Genomic DNA, 17,455 nt, shown 5'->3' on the forward strand with positions numbered 1-17,455 from the left:
ATCCATTGTTGAGTCTACAATGAAAATATCATCTTGTAGGAAATTAGGAAGATTGACAATTAACAGGATTAACTGGTCTGCAGTAGATCAGGCTTGTGAAAGGCCTCTACTTTCATTCCTGCTTTTCTCCTGCAGCACAGGGTTATCCCTGAAAGGAGGGATTGTGAAAGCAGTACTCTCAGAGTAGCAATAACCTTTATATATATATAAAGTATATAAGGTGTGTATATATATATATATAAAGTATACCAAATATGTCCAGTGGCTCATTTGATAATAAACATCTAATACATCTTATGTACTTGACTATAAATCGTATCCTAATAATCTTGAATTATTTTATGTTTCAAGGTACATACATAAAATCCCTGATGTTTCTTCAGTATTTCTTTCCAACATTTCTGCTTTCTTCCATCTCAGTAGTATGAAGAAAGTGGGTTTTGACTGCTATAGATGGAGCCTTGCTTTTTTTCCAGGTGCTTATTTCTACAGAGATTATTTTTCCTCTCAGTAAGGCAGTAAGAACTTGTGTATGTGTCTCCTGCAGAACATCTTAGCTCTTCTCTAAGAGCATTCATTTATAAAAAGAACTTCCAGTGGAAAGTTCAGTTAATGCGATGCAATCTCTTCAAGTTACTCCCCTCCTTCCTGCCTGCCTTTCTTACTCCCTCCCTGCCTTCCTCCCTTCGACTCAGCAAAACAACACCTGGCTCTTCAAGCCCTTCACACCCTAATTCAGGCCAACAATTTGCTTTTCATTAGTGTTTGGGCAACTAGTTAATTACTACATTGCGCCCTGCTCTGCTTTTTCTAGCATCATTGATTGAACCATGATTCCACATCAACTGTATAATGTGTGAATTTCTTAACATCTAAAGCATCATCCTGATTTAATGTATCCTGTCTTAGACCCATTTCTTCAATATCTTTTGTACTACATACTTGTTGAAGGTTGTGTTGCCATAGCTGTGGCTACTAAAAACCTTTCTCTCTAGGATAAAATGGCTGGCCAGCTCTCCCTGCACCATATGGAATCTCTCCAAGTCGAAGATTATTTTCCTGTTTGATTTTGATAAAAAATGCGAATTTCTGTACTATGGTTCATAGCCTGAAATAGTTTGGATTGGTTTTGGATAAAGATAACTTGGAAGCTGCTGTGCAGGAGCACACCTGGTGTAATCTAGCTGCCTATCACCTTCTGGTCTATGGGTTACTGTAGATATTGGGTCCTTAGCTCTACTGTTTGCTAAAGCAGATGTAGATCCTGTGTCTGGAAATTCACCAGCTCCATATTATGTTAGTGGTATGCTTAAGCTCCTTGTCCATCTAACAAGTCTGGAATATAGGTAAGTCATCTGGTTGTTTACATGAGCTTGGACTAGTCTAAAAATTAAAGAGAATGTTTAAAAAAAATTGAGGTGCTGGATTTATTTCTCTTCCTGTCCTGCATTTAAGCCTGAGATGTCGCTGTTCAATCTCTTGTCTGGCAGTGGGGCTGTAACAAACACCTAGTTTACAAAAACCTCTGTGGCTCTGAGAGTGTTTTGATGGATGTCTTCATGGAAATCTGTTGAAGTTTTTGGTCTACCTGCATAACTCTTTGGTCAGTCTACTTAGAAACAAGGCATCTATACAAATTCTTTCCTTTGAAATGCCTTCCTTTAAAACAGGCAATATTTAAATGACAGGCATCTGTCTCATGGTTAGATACTGATCTAATTACCACATTGTGAATGGCCTCCTGACAACTGATGAGATATTGCCCTCATGGAAACGGTGAAGTAGAGCAGTGCTACTTTCTGTCATTTCTATAGCTGGACAATGGAGGATGAATGATGCTGCTACAGATATATGTGAACTTGCATTTCTGTTCTAGTATGGTTTGATATTGAAACTGGGATTTCTCCCAAAATATGTGTTCTTTAAATAATGGACAATATTATTCTATTTTGATATACTATATTTACATACTACAGTATACTGGCAGAATTTCCAAGGACATGGTTATACAGAAATAAAAGCCAACCTTAGACAAATTGCTTAAAAAGTGTACCTGAAGCTCTGAGTTACTTGATGAGTTAAGGTTTTAATGTGTCCTTATATTTTTGTATCTGTATTTAAAATAGCTGGGGGGTGAAAAAGTATTCAGTCTATCTGAAATCAGTAGGAAAAAAAATAGGTAGATGTAAATGCATTTAATTTTTTATATTCATAGCCCAGTGATGATTCTCATTCATGTATACCAGTGTCTTGTCATCACTAGCTTTATACTTTGTTCTAGAGCAATTTGAAGTTTAGTATTGCACTTTTATATAGTAGACAAAAGATAAAATTTGTTGGTTTCCCCTTGTGCCAGTTCCTTCAACTCAGTGTTTTTTTTTAAGTGTCAGTGTTAGCCAAAGGGAAAATAATATTTTGTAGGTTTCTTATGTAAAGAAAGCCCAATATCAAAGAGAGACAACTACTTTATCTCCAAAAGACGATGCGAACAGTGCACTGTCAGAGAGCAGTTAAACATGTTAAGTTGCACTTTAAAACAAATCACATGCTAGGCCTCCAGGAGTGCTTATTGTGCTGCTAAAGTAAAGTCTAAACTTAACTGTGCTAAATACATTTAAAATTTGTTCAGTTGACACAATATTTAGGAACACCTCAGTCTGTTAATGTGCTGTTAATTCTGGTTAGAAAGTGTCTAGTACTGTGGTGGTGAGAGCACAGAAGCTGAAACAAGGATTGCTGAAAGGAGGGTAGCTAATTAGCATGTTTGACTGTGTGTATTACCCAGCACACGCCCTTTTCTGTGTGGTTTAGACTAAACAATCACCCTAACAACACACCTCCTTTTCTCTCACTGTTTTCTATTTTTTAAAATTTTTATTTCTCTGAGGACTGGACAAAAGCAGCTTTAGCTGTTTCACTGTGACTTTTTTTGTCTTCATTGCAAAGGCTGAGATTGCAGTACATTAATGTAGTAAACCCCCCTATCCTATATTGCTTCATATAAAAATACGGGGTATGCTTTGAAAAAGGAAAGAACTGTAGATGGTATTTTTATATCAATTGTTAACATTCAGCTTCTTATCAACAACATCTAAACATATATTCACTATTATGTCAGCCAGACAAGTTAGATTCTTTGTATACAAACAAGCAAAACAGCTTAATTTCAACAGCTAATCAACAATACGAAGATTTTGTTTATAAAGTAAGAATTAGATATTTAATTTTAAATACCTTTAGTTTGTTGCAGTTACCTGTTTTACAAGAGTCCAGCTTTTATTAGAAATAACTGATTCTTATTCTGTTTGCCGGCTACAAGAGTAAAGCAGGAAAACTTTTATGTGTACACTTTTGCGTTAACACTCATCTCTGCAGTAAAGCAATTTTATATCTACCATTAAACACGCATTTAGAAACAGACATAAAGGGACTTATTCATACCTCAAAAGTGTATTTTCATGGTTTCAGCATGCTTTGGATGGGGTTCTAAATGTATTTCCTAAATCAATGGAGGTATAAATTGAATTCAGTTTAATCTGTGACTGCAGTGTAGTCAAAAGCTTCTAGAAAAAACTGGGTAAATACACATAAATCATCCTTGCCCCTGAAGAAATGCAAAGGTTCAAAGTTTGTTTCCAGTCTAAAACTGGACGTCCCATTTTGTCTTCCGTCTCTTGACTCATGTTGTTGCTCTTTAAAAATGTGGTACCCCAAGAGTTTCACTTCCCCTTATGAATAATTTTTCCCCATCTTTCCCTGAACTGGTATTTCTCTTTCCTCTTCTGAGTTTTGATTTGAGCAGCTGCTCTTTATCTTCTTGGTGGCTGCTGAGGAGTGTAGTGATTCCTCAAAATAAATATGTCTGACTAAAGTCTGCCTCCTCCAGTGACTGTATCTCCGCTGATGAGATGTGAGTTTGCTGAGTAACCAGCTTGAATTCCTCCCACAGTTTCCCAGATCTTCCTTTTGTAGCCTAGCTTAGTAGAAGCAATAACGTTAAGGAAGAATTACAGCTAGTAATAACCATTGTATTAATTAAAACTTGTCAGTTAGCCCTGTGGTTCACTGTGCTGGTGCAAAGATGGACAGACTGCTGAGGCATCCACACCACTAGTTATGAGTCATTCAGTTCTGCTTGACTTGTCCATCTGCAGGGTCCTATGATTCACCTTGTCAGCCTTTCAGGGATTGGTGCTGGTGTAAAACATCTGGAGTGAAAAAGTCTTACTTAGATCCTTTTGTTTTTCCTGAGTCTTTCCGGAATTTTGATTCATTCTTATATATTGTTCGAGAGTGTATGTCCTTCTCACAGTCAGAACTTGATGCAATCACAAAGCTACCTCTTAAGAAGCCTATATAGAAGACTATGGCTAAAGAAGTGGCACACATAATAAGCATGTACCATTTGAGAAGCCTGGAGTATCCTGTCTTGCCTCCAGTCACCAGTTCAAAAGACACGGGTTTTCCAGAGGTCATGTGTTGCACAATGTCTTGATAGTCCAGAACATCCCAAATGGTACTGGATGATTCTGTTTAAGCAACTGAATCTTAGGTCACACATGGACATTAACCCTTCTGACTACTAATGCTGTGTGTCAGGGTCAGGAGCTGCTTTCTGCTTCATAGCGGTGGGGTTCAGTGGCTGGAGGACAGATACCTGCTGCCATTTGTGTTGTGGAATTCCCATGACAAGTTTGACAAAGATCTGCAGGTGACCCACACCCTTTTGTAGCAGCAAGTGGTTAAGCAGGTTCTCTCTGGGATCTGAGTGGACACAAAAGCTACTCCAAAAGTTACTGGATTAAGGTTAATTTACTGTACAGTTTCTGTGAGTTTTGCAATTGAGCATTCCTTGTAAAAGTGTATAATTGAAATCACACACTTCAGTCATTTCTATTACATGTGCCCAAGCAGAACATTTCAGGCAGATTACACACAATGAGATAAGCCTGTAGTGGCTGCTTTACCTCGAGTATGCATGGAAACACAACTGTGTCTGACATAAATAGTTGCAGAGTGACTAAAGAAAGAAGGACGAATTGCCTATTCACATCTAGTCAAATTGTAATCTAAACAGTTGTCTGAAAATTGAAAACTGGTACCTTCAATTTATATTGCTTATCCTGATGTGCTGCTTTTGTATCATCTAGAGGATGAGACATTCCATCTTATTCCATAACCTGTTGTCATTGATGCATAATTCTAATCTCAGAGTGGTTAAAATTAGTGGCCAGGCTTACAGCAGAGTAAACACAGGTTATCATGAAAGTCACTGAACTAGATTTGAGCATGTACAATCCAAATGTTTGGTTTAAAAGAATTTTGCAGCAATTGCCTCAAGCAAGTCTCCTTCCTTCTGGTTTTTGTTTGCCTATATTGTAGCACAGAGCTCTGTTCTAATAGATTGGTTCCATATATGATGACTAAACTTGTAATTCCTATGACAATTATTTTGAGCCAAATGCCTTCATATTATTCATTGGTACCTTCTGCTGATGGAGACTCTTCCGGTTCCTTTACTGTTGATGTCCAGTGGTTGTGTTTTTCTCACAGAGGAACTCACAACAGGAAAAGCTATCCACCAGCAGGAAATACCTTCTGAAGCCATTTGGTGTACTTGGGCACTGCAGTATTGTTTTGTTGTGAGATTGAAAAAGGATCTTCCACTTTATATTTGCAGCCGTGGAGCTGGTATCTTTGGGTGCTAAAAAGGGAGAGGATCTGGTTTACCTTCTAGAAACATTTATTGTAATACACAGTAAGTAATTCTATAGTGGTTGCCTAATGTCTTCTCCCAGAGGGAGCCACCTTTCTCTTGTTCTAGGCTCTTTAAAGTGACTTTTCTTGTGAACAAATTGGATGAGATCCCCATGATGTGCTCTGGAGACCAGCTATTCTTGTAGTTCACTCTTCTGCTGAGCCCACACTGTTCATACACTTGAATATGCTGAGCTTGGTAATTGCACCTTTCACCCACTCTGTAATTTCTGAGTCACCATGTTAAGTCTCCCAGGAGCACCATGTGCTCCTTTTTGTACAATATAAGCTCCTTTTTGTACATAAAGCTAGAGCACAGTGAAATCCTGGGGCACTAGATGCTTTTAAAATGGTATCGCTGCCTTGCAAATGTAGGGGAAAATTCTTCCCAGCCTTGCCCTCATAACAAAATCACAAAAACAGCATATGCTAAATCTCTTCTGCCAGACTCTAGCATTTTTTGCTACAACAGGTGTGGTTTATGGTATAACAGAATTAATTGCTCAAAATCCAAGCATTACCCCGTAAATCCTGCTGTCTGCTTTTATGATAGGCCAGATTGGAGCATCAGAAATGCCTCATCTTCGTGCAACTATTTGTTACTCCAGTAAGCTTTTTTCTGTGATTTGGGGATATTTTTACTGCTTCTGTGGTTGATGATTTGGACTCAAACACTTTGACATGAATACTCCTGCAGTCTAATTTCTTTTGAGACTCTTAATTGGGGAAAGCTTCTACCCGTTCATCTGTAGTTGAAATTTTGTAGCTTTTAGGGCAGCACATTCATATACCTCAGGAGTGATTTCTGACTGCCAGCCTGTCAGCCTTTCCCAACTGCACAAATATGGATTTTCCAAAGCCAGTATCATTTGATGTTCTTGTAATAATGGCATGACAGGGATTTCTTTCTGTCTGTCTTCTGGGAGCATTAAGTTGCACTCAAAATGTTCCAGTACCTATACAGGAGCAGTTGGGTCGATTTATTTTTAATCTACTGGTGTGCCCAAGATAAGATTCAGGGTTAATTAACACCAGAGCATCAGAGCATCTATTCTGGGTTCTTTAAATGCAGGGATGGTGGTAATGAGTAACCTGTGTTCTATATTCTATAATTTTCCTGCCAAACTGTAGGCTTGCTTCAACATCTTTCCAAGCTGGGTTTTTGGGTTAGCTAGTTAGATTAGGTACAGCAAGCTGAAATCTTTTTGTCACTTCCTTATCTGTTGGGTACATATATTGATGATGGACTTTAGTCTTATTTGTGTTTACCTCTATCTCTTGCTAAGAAAATTTTTCTTTCTAACACACTGTCTTGTTTGTTTAGCTTCTGCTAACCACTCAAGACTTTTCAAAGCAGTTTCCTTCATGTGCTTCACTAAACCATCAGAAATACATTATTTCTCCCTGTGAAACACCTGGCTTAGCAAATGTAGAGAGGTATGTTGAGAGGCCGGATATGAACAGATGAATATTTGGCTTCCCTATACGCATCTACCAGAAAACCGGGTGATTCATCAAACATAGAAACATGCTTGACATTAGGCATCTCTTCCAGAATTTTTACACTTAAAGGTATTGGAAATGTTTGCCTTTTATATGTTTATTTAGTTATTTTGATTCTGCATTTAACCAAAAGTATTTTTTTTTTTTAAGACTGATGTCACTAAAGATTATGTGTGCTATTTTGGTTGTCCTCCTCACTATTGCTTTGGAGGGCAACAGTCTTCTCATTTGGCTTCTGCCTTAGCACAAGGAAGAGTTGTGAATCCTGGGGCTTTTGGCTTCTAAAGCTGTGTTCTGTAGTTTGAGAGCTTCTGTGGGCAGTCCACTGCTTCCTCCTCTGCTGGTTTTTACTCTCTCCATCCAGTTTGTACAAACCTTCAGGAAACCAAAGGTTTGGAGTCTTAATGGATGCCTTCTCCTTGACATTACTATTACAAATACTGGGAGTTTTGTTTTTTAGCATTCGTTTACTCTCAGTGCTCTGACTGGGCACTGCTTTATCACTTTCATGTATTCTATGTATTTTTTTGATACAGCAGTTTTATGTGAGTTTTATGAGAGTTTTATATGCTTAATATTTTTGCTCACTGCTGATTCTAGCATCATTCTTTCCAACCAGAATGTGGCTTAAAATCCACTAGTGTTCCATTTGTTTTCCTGGCTAATGGTGTATTCAGTTGTCACTGTTACCATCATTCCCATTACGAGTTTCTCTGAAGTCGAGGTGCTTTTTTCATCCTCCTTGTTCATGTGTCTGACAAATACCCGCTCTTGCAAAGTGGCATTGTCTTGGTTTGTGCTGTTTACTACAGATTGTGCAGTTCTGTGTGCTTGCTTTTCTGGATTACAGCTAAGTTCTTCATGTGTTTCCCCTTGTATCTGTATTTTGTGTACTTGAGTATGATTATGATGATTGGAGCCTGGCCTGTCTTCCAAGACGTTCATGCTTTGGTGGAGACTTTGCAGGTCATTTGCAGTAGTGGAGCTTTTGTATGTTTATGTAGCTCCAGCATGCCCAAAGCAATTTTGATGGCAATGATTTTATTTTGGTCTTCCCCTAAATACTGCCTGAGCATTGTGTCCCAGATTTCAAGTCTTTTATCAGTGACTATTTTATTTCACTCCAGCACTGCAAGATTGTCTCTAAATCACTCAAGAGTACTGCTCTGTACTTCTATCTTCTTTTTGTACTCTGTTTAAGAATCTCTCATATCTTTAATATTCACATGGGTCACAACATTCCTATTTTGGTTCAGTTCCGTAATTAATCTTTTCTGTCAGAGGTAACGGAAAATGATTAAACACATCAAGTGTCTCAGAAGCACTTGTTATCAGAAATAAAGCTATTTTTATCTCATCTCCCATTGCTTCTCAAAGTCAAATGCTGCTTAATTCTTTTCCAGATGACCTTTATATTTTCAGAGACTGTTTGCATCTCTGGAGACGTGAAACTGCTTTCCAGCCCACTTGTCTCTTGGTGCTTTACTTTATTTGGACAGGATGTTGACTCCAGTGGTTGTGCTAGCCTGTGTGGTGAGTGGAGGGGAACAGGCACTTTTTGCCTCACTCTCATCTGGGCATTAAAAGTGTCTTGAGTGAATTGTGGCCTGGAGGTGTGCCTGCCTGCTCTGCATGAGAAGTGCTTCAGATGCAGGTGATGGCAAAAATGGGGTGAGATGGGTCCGTGCCAAAGGATGTGTTCTGTGTTTGCACAGCCTCTGATGGTGCCAGCGGGGTTTGCAGAGTGCGCTGTGCAGTCCAGCTGCTTTCTCTCTGGCTGCCACACCACAGGGTGCTGGCCCAGTGGGTGGCCTTTCAAAGCGAGGTGAGCCTGAGAGAGGTTTAACTCGGGGCTTGTGCATAACATCTCAGCTTTCTGTACTTCAAAGGAGAGGTTTCCTGCAGCAGCCACCTGACACCATGAGATCAAGAGGTTTTTGTTTCCTTCCATCGCACTGTGGTCACTGTGTCTCCCTGCTGCATATCTATCTCTGATAATGTTCATTATGGCTGTGCATACAGTGTATGAAAGTAAGAGCTTTCCAAGACTTTCATCTGCTCTAAAATTCAATAACAAAGTGTAAAAATAACTCTCACCTGCTTTCTTATCTTTCGGGTTTGTTTTTTTCCCCTTCTGCTAATATTTTTGGAGTACCTGCAATGCATCCTGATGCCTGTGGCTTAGCTTCATGCATTCAGGCTGCCTTCTCCCTTTTATTGTCAAGCTAGCAAAGCTCTATTTTGCCTATGATGAGGAAAAATGGTATTCTATCTAGCCACTGTGCCTTCAGACAAATACTTAATGCTTTCTTGGGTACTTCTTCTGTAGAGGTGAGTACCACATTAAGCAGAGGCACGTATTCTGGAGTTAATACACTGGTCTATACCTTGAGGTATCTGGTTTAATTTTTCTTCTTCTGTCAATGTTGTAATATTTCTGTTCCCAATTCTTAAAATAGGCATGGTATTGCTTTGTGCCTAGTGTGTGGCTGCCATAAATCCATTCATGTTCATGAGGCATCAGAATCTTCCAATGACCAGCACAGTGTGAAAAACAGTGTATTGAGAAAGGAACTGGGACAAAGAGTGTAGTTCAGATGTGTGATCAATACTTAGAGCTGTAATTCTAGCAAATTTTACATTGTGTGGTTGTAGACTGAAAAATGTTCGCTTGGTGTTCTAAGTACCATTTATAAGCCTAATTCTGTTGCAAGGTTGTTGAGATTGGTCAAAACTACGAAATGAATTGATCATTGTGGTAATGTTGGCTAACAGACTGTAAAAATAAAACTAGAACACTACGCATTTGGGAAGGAATTATTGGGGAAAAACAAAGTTACTATGTAACTAACATCTAGAAAAGTCCTGTGCTTTATATATTAAGATGTTACTTTACTAGTTTTAAAATATGGGGAAAACCTTAAGCAATTTCTACATACCTGTATCTGTTACTCAGTATTAAGAATATAACTTGATTGTGAAAGAGAATGTTTGCCCAAAGACTGTGTGGGTAAAACTGACTTAGGATCTAAGGGTGAAACTTACATAAAATGTGTCATCCTTTTGTGGCAGCTTTTGATTAAAATACTTACTTTTGATGATACGGGTGAAAAAACACGACACATTTTCCCCTTCCTGGTACAAGGCACATTGTGACTTATACATACTAGGTTTTCCCATGTCATTTAAATATTTATTTCCATTTCAGAAGGGCTTTTGATGTAGAACTAAATAACGATGTTTTTGTTGGAGTTACATCAGCCCAGTTTCTACTAATCAAAACCCCTTGGTACACCGTTTCCAATTAACTCTTCTTTTTGTATTGCTAAACCATAGAATAATTTAGCTTGGAAAAAATCATCCTCTCTTAGCAGCCTGTGCCAGGGCTTGACAACCGTTTCAGTGACGAAATTTTTCCTACAATCCAATCTAAACCTCCCCTGGTGCAACTTGAGGTAATTTCCTCTTGTCCTGTCACTTGTTACATGGGAGAAGAGACCAACCCCCACCTGGCTACTCCCTCCTTTCAGGTGGTTGTAGAAAATAATAAGGTCCTCCCTGTGCCTCAGTTTCTCGAGGCTAAACAGTTCTCTCAGCAGCTGCTCATGAGACTTATGCTCCAGACCCTCCATGAACTCTGTTACCCTGCTCTGGACATGCTCCAGCACCTCAATGTCCTTCTTGTAGTGAGGGGCCCAGAACTGAACACAGTATTTGACGTGTCACCTCAGCAGTGCTAAGTACAGTGACACTTTCCAATTCAGTTTCATTAATGTGCAAATAGTTAAAACAGGATAATTCATCTGAGCTTGGAGAGCAAGGTATTAGTGCAGCTTATTTGTGAAATGAATGTATTATTACTGGTTCAGAAGACACAGAACTTATAATTGAGAAAACTTCTTCTGGAGGAGTGAACACAAATTATGGAATCGTGATGTTCCCAGTTAAAATTCTTGATTTGCTCTTGTTAAGGTTATGCATCATGATCGATGTGCATACTGAGACCTTGCAGAATGATCCATACCAGTGCCAGACTCAGGAAGATCTTAATGATCATGGAATTTAGAGGAGTAGTCAGGCAAACAAATGTCTTTGTATTACTACATTGTCTTCACCTAGTGATTCTTGGACTATATCGATCTGTTTTGCCATAGAGGAGACAATCTCTGACACAGTAGGACTTTGTCAGGTTATGAAGCTTGTGTGCCTGTGTTGAATTACTTCTGCTATTGCTGCAGGACTTTGGTAGGACTTAGCCCATGCTATAATATTCCAGGGGGGGTCTTTTTCTGCCTTGGAAATGTGTTTGAACCTTCCCAGGCTATTCAGGTCTCCTGCTTGGAAATGGCAGATGTGACCTGAGTCTTTATTATTCTGGAGTGGCAACTAGTTGCCTGTGTTAAGGCAGCTGGTGGAGTCAAGAGATCTCCATTGCCTGTAGTGGCAGCTTGGGCTCATATGTGGACAGTGAAATACATAAGGTGTCTTCAGCTAAAAAGGAGTCCCACCCTAGAAGTAGGATTCATTTACCTGAAGATAACTATAGGTGCAAATTTGATGTGTTTTGTAGTATCCCAGGTGTCTCTGTGGAGCTGAGAGATGGGATTTAGGGTTTATTGGGAGACTCACAGTTTTCTGAAACTGGCTGGAATATGGGCTGGAATGCTCTGAAGTCTCTAAAACTGTACTAACCACCTCATTTTAAGCAAATGAATTCTGTTCCAAATTTCTATATAGGCTCTCTGCTTTGTCACTGGCTTCTTCCAGCTTTATTTCTTGCAGTTGTGACTGCTTCATTGATCTACATCCACAGGGCCTGGGGACTTCAGTGCACTGTTTTCTACATTTAACATTTTTAAAATGGAAATAATATAGTTCCACTTCATGCACACTCCAGAGGGCAGACTTCTAAGTGGGCTTCTTCTTGCCAGCTTTCATCTGCCTATAGAATATGTCTTGTCTAAACTGAGTAACAGGTTTTGTCTTTCATCAGTGGAGGGAGATGAACTCCCAAAGAGTGACTCACACTTCGTATCTTAGACAACAGTCTTGTCTTCTCATTTTCTGTAGAGGTAGACCAGGTGATTTACTTAGAAAGTAAAGTTGAGTGAGATAATTCCACATTGCTACACTTAATCTTTTTTCATTGCAGTGAGGGAGTAAACAGCACCTCCTTATGCATGTAGAGGGATAATCTGTAGAATTCTCTTCCTCCTTTCTTCGTGGTAGATCCAAAGCTTCTAAAATGCTGGAAGATCTCTCTTCACTGATAGGAAACAGGGACGGCCAAGAGTTCTGGGGGCCACAGTCCTCAAGGTGTTCTGTGGGTGGGCAGCATTCTTGCAAATGAAGATGACAGAGATGAAATTATGTGTTTCATAATGTGAATGATGATACCACCATAGTGTGCATGGTGGTATCTTAACATTTGAGATGGTAAACTGGGCATGAATCACGTCCAACAGAGGAAAAATATGCGGCCCCTTTACAAGAGAAAATTCGGGTGTGCAAGTTTGAGTTACAAGAGGTAACAAATTTGTTGCCAGTGGCATTTTAAAAATCATGTTTTAAGTGTTGGGTGTTTGTCCTGATGCGTAATGTCTTTTGTTCTTTCCTGAGCGTAACAGAGCTTCGGTGTGAAGTAAAATGAAGTCTGTACCTAGGTCAGCTCTCATTTTTGGCATGAGATTTTGAAGTCGTTACTGTAGTTTCTCACGAGCATCAAAACCTGTTGTATTAATACAGACAGATGGTCAGGCTGCATCATGTTTGTTGGAGCTATTGATGTATTGTAAATGAGAGCATCTACACTGAAGTCTGCAACTGGGAGCTTGATTTAGATATACGCACATAGATGTGGACTGTGATACACAGTTTGAAAGATTGTTCTCTTTGGGTTTTGGTGACCACTCTGAAAGGGTGTGGGTCTAGTCTCCTGTAGGGCCTTGTCAGATCTGTGCAGATGTTTTATATATCCCACGATGACTCAAAGGCAGCACATTTCTGTATGGGGGCTGCTGAACTGAGCCTTGATTATTGGTCTTGCCTTTAGTTGTCCTTTACTTCCAATGATTTTTCTCCCAGCAGTGGTAATTAAAATTCTGCTAGAGCAGTAAAATGGTAGAATTTGCTATTTTCCTGTGTAATTAACAATGTTGATGTAAAAAATTATATTCCTAGTAATGCTGGCAACTGGAAGTGATTGTATGTCAAAGCTTAAATGGTAAGAGTATATGAAAATGAAACTCTGAACAGCAGCTATCAATAAATTAATGATAAAATTTTCCAACATGCCAGCTGCATGGAGTGGAATTATAAGGCTTTCTATATGATTTATATTGCAGGGAGGGCTAAAAATGCATGTGACATTTTGATATATGTTCATTGGATCAGCAACTCTGTATGGTGAGAGTGGAGGTTCATGTCATCAAAGCACATAGGAACAAATAGTGATGAATCTCAAAATGCAAATGTAAACTGTTAGTAGAGTTATTAGGTAGTTTTTATTCTAATGAGTAGATCTCAGAATTACAGAATCACAAGATGGGTCAGGCTGGAAAGGACCACAGCGGTTCATCTGGTCCAGCTTCCCCGCTCAAGCAGAGTCATGCTGGATCACATTGCACAGAATTGCATTCAGATGGTTCTTGAATATCTTCAGTGAGGGAAACTCCACAACCCCTCTGGGCAGCCTGTTCCAGTGCTTGGTGACCTGTACAGTAAAAAAGTTCTTTCTTATGTTCAGGTGGGTCTATCAGTTTCCACCTGTTGCTTCTTGCCCTATTGCTCAGCACTGCTGACCAGAGCCTGGATCCATCCTCTTGGCGCTCTCCTTTAGATACTGACATTGATGAGGTCCCCTCCCAGTCATTTCTTCTGAACTGAACAGGCCCAGCTCCCTCAGCCTTTCCTCATAAGAGAGATGCTCCAGTCCCCCAGTCATCCTTGTTCTTCTCTGTTGGATCAGCTCCAGGAGTTCCATGTCTCTCTTGTCCTGAGGAGCCCAGAACTGGACACAGCACCCCAGATGTGCCTCACTAGGACTGAGTAGAGAGGCAGGATCACTTCCCATGACCTGCTGGCACTGCTCTTCCACCCTAATCCAATCCAGGAGACCAATGGCCTTCTTGGCTACAAGGGCACTGCTGGCTTAGGGACAACTTGTTGTCCACCAGGACCTCCAAGTCCTTCTCTGCAGAGCTGCTTTCCAGCAGACTGGCCCCCAGCCTGTCCTGGGACATGGGATTACTTGGTGCAGGACCCTGCATTGGCCTTCCTGGAATTTCAGACAGTTCTTCTCTGCACATCTCTCCAACATCTTGGGGTCCTTCTGGAGTGTGTTGGCTCTGTTGTATTGGCCACTCCCACCTTTGCATTGTCAAATCTCATATTTTTACCTTTTTTATCAATGACCTAGAAAAAACCCATGACAATTTCTATGAATATGTAGATTACAGAAGATGGGATACTGATTCACAGAGCAGTCAAAATTCTTTGATAAGCGAGGTTCAAAGAAAAGATGTGTTTTAGATGGTGATGGGCTCTGGAGATATGGTAGTTTAGATGTGCATATGCTCACAGTGTAATTCTGTGGCCACATAAGCAGAAAGAGTGTGGTAAATTGTCTCTGGTTTTACTGCTGGCAAGAGTGTCCCTGGCATATTATGTCCAATTCTGCTTCTGCAGTTTAAGACAGATGATGATAAATTGGCAGAGAATCAGAGGAGAGCAGTGAGAACGGTTAAAGAGCTTGAAGGTAATGCCTGAAGATAATGCAAGGCTTTGGAAACTTAATCTATTTAGCTTTCAAAGGGAACATCAAGAAACCGTTATAACTAACTCTCTAAGATTTCAGGAAAGAAATTCGGTACAAAATATATTCTTACAGTAAAAGAAAAAATTATACCAAGACAAGAAAGTCTGATGCTAGGTGTAAATAGTAAATTTAATAGATTAAATTGAATTACTGGAATAATATTTCAGGACCTGTGGTAAATAGTTTTTCAGTAGACTTTTTAACATCCAGATTGCTAGTTCTATATTCCTCTATTGTGTGTTCTGAAGTTCAAAGGTGTGTGTTTGTTTTTATTGTTTCAGAGATCTGGGCAGTTCTTAAGATTCTTCTTTACAGATCTGTGAATCTGCAAATAAAGTGATATTCCTATAATGAAAACGTTTTTTAAACATGTTTGGTTAAATGCATTTTCATTTTTGTAAATACTGGCAGTATGTCTGAACTCAATAATAGAAGTGAATAAAGCCAGAAGTGTGTTCAGTGCCTGAAATAATATCTCATGGAAAACTGAGATGCTCTTTTCCCCAACCAACTAGCAATTTCTAGCTGATACATGGTATTAATATGGTATTAAAATTTAATTTAGGTATTGTAAAATACTGATGAATGAATAAGACTGAGCCCCAGTACTTGAGAATAATTGTGTTACTTAAAATGGATTTTCGGGTCCGTTAATTACAGTCTTTCTTTTCAACAGGCCCATGCTAAGGTCTGGCATCTCTACAATGACCATTTCCGTCCAGCTCAAAGAGGGAAAGTGTCCATTGCCCTTAGCTCCCACTGGATAAAACCCCAGCGCATGACTGAAAAGAACATAAAAGAATGCCAAAAATCCCTTGATTTCGTGCTTGGCTGGTTTGCTAAGCCCATATTTATTGATGGTGACTATCCAGAGAGCATGAGGAGCAACCTCTCATCTCTGTTGCCTGAATTCAGTGAGGCTGAGAAGAAGTATATCAAGGGAACAGCAGACTTTTTTGGTCTTTCTTTTGGAGCTACCCTGAGTTTCCAGCTTTTGGACTCCCACATGAAATTCCAGCAGTTGGAATCAATAAGCCTGAGGCAGCTCCTTTACTGGATAAACAGTGAATATAACAACCCCCAAATATTCATTGTGGAGAACAGCTGGTTCGTTTCTGGCACCACCAAGAGAGATGATGCCAAATATATTTACTATCTCAAAAAGTTCATTATGGAAACTTTAAAAGGTAGGACTTACTTTGTATTAATTCATGCTTGAAAAAATCGTAATGCAATACAGAGATGTGTTAAAGCACCAGGATGAAAACTGATTTTAGTCTTTAGCATTCATCTTGGCACTTGTGAAATGAGACTTCAAGTCCTTTTCCTGGGTTTGTTCTTTTCTTGAAGAACTTTTGCATCTGCAGATAGCATTTGGTGAGCTTGATGCTGCTGTCCTTGAAGTCAGTAGGAAATTTTCTGCTGTCTTTGGTGGGAGGAAGTGCATGACATGTAAACTATATTCTCAGTGGACTTAAGAGAATTTACTATGTTATGTAATAATAGTTGCTTTCCTTATCTGAATGCATATGTAAAAAACATAGGGGTATGTATATGGGAAGGTAAGTACTGTGCAATAGGAATTCCTCTGAAAAAACCCATAAGGCTGAAATAGTACATTTTAAAACAAAAAATTGGACCCTTTTCATTCTGCATCTTGCCCTTGCACAAATTTTACATTTGTATAGCTGTGAGCATCAATCACAGTAATTTGAATTTACATGAGTTAAAGGAGAACTGAGTGGTTGAGGTTGTATAATCAAAATAATTTAATTTGTTAACCTATTATTTTTTTCCAAACAGTAAGAAAAATACACAGCCTTAGATGAGACCTATTTTCTGTTTTCCCATTTCCTTGTGGCAAAACATTTTTTCAATCCTAGCAGTTGCCAATAAGTTATTTGGGTTCCTATTTCCACTTTCATTGTCTTTTAATTTCTTAATTTAAAATTTATTAAGTGATTTACTTGTCTACAGTCCTTTACAGTTTACAGTTTTAAAGGGTATTAGTGTAGCTATTAGTTCAGATGAGATAGAGGCTGTGTTACATTGCCATTTTCATATGGTGAATGAATAAAAATTGCTTTCGTTTTATTCTCAGCAGTAACGAAGATGCAGAGGACTCCCAAACTGGTTTCATCTGCTATCCCAGAAACCTAATTATTGCAAATAAATTAAAAGGTGAATAAATACCTGAGCCAGTGGATCCAAAATAAAAAGATGGAAGCAAACAGTAACTGTTCCAAGTACAGTATCACTAGTTTGCATAAAGTCAGACAAAGAGCTCATCTTCATGAAGAGGTCATAGTCCACTTGCCCCTATTTCTGCTTAGATTTTAAGTTGCTGGAAATACATACATGGATCTGCCTTTTAATCAC

At 39.1% G+C, this 17,455-nt stretch overlaps 1 protein-coding gene across 1 annotated transcript in view; it reads left to right on the forward strand.

Moving 5' to 3' along the window:
* Positions 1-17,455, forward strand: part of KL (klotho) — a 48,295-nt gene that overhangs the window by 16,207 nt on the left and 14,633 nt on the right. Inside the window, 1 exon segment of the mRNA XM_039566346.1 lies at positions 15,753-16,263. Within this exon segment, the coding sequence (XP_039422280.1) occupies positions 15,753-16,263 (511 nt within the window).

The sequence above is a fragment of the Corvus cornix genome, chromosome 1 (assembly GCF_000738735.6).
Source record: "Corvus cornix cornix isolate S_Up_H32 chromosome 1, ASM73873v5, whole genome shotgun sequence".
NCBI lineage: Eukaryota > Metazoa > Chordata > Aves > Passeriformes > Corvidae > Corvus > Corvus cornix.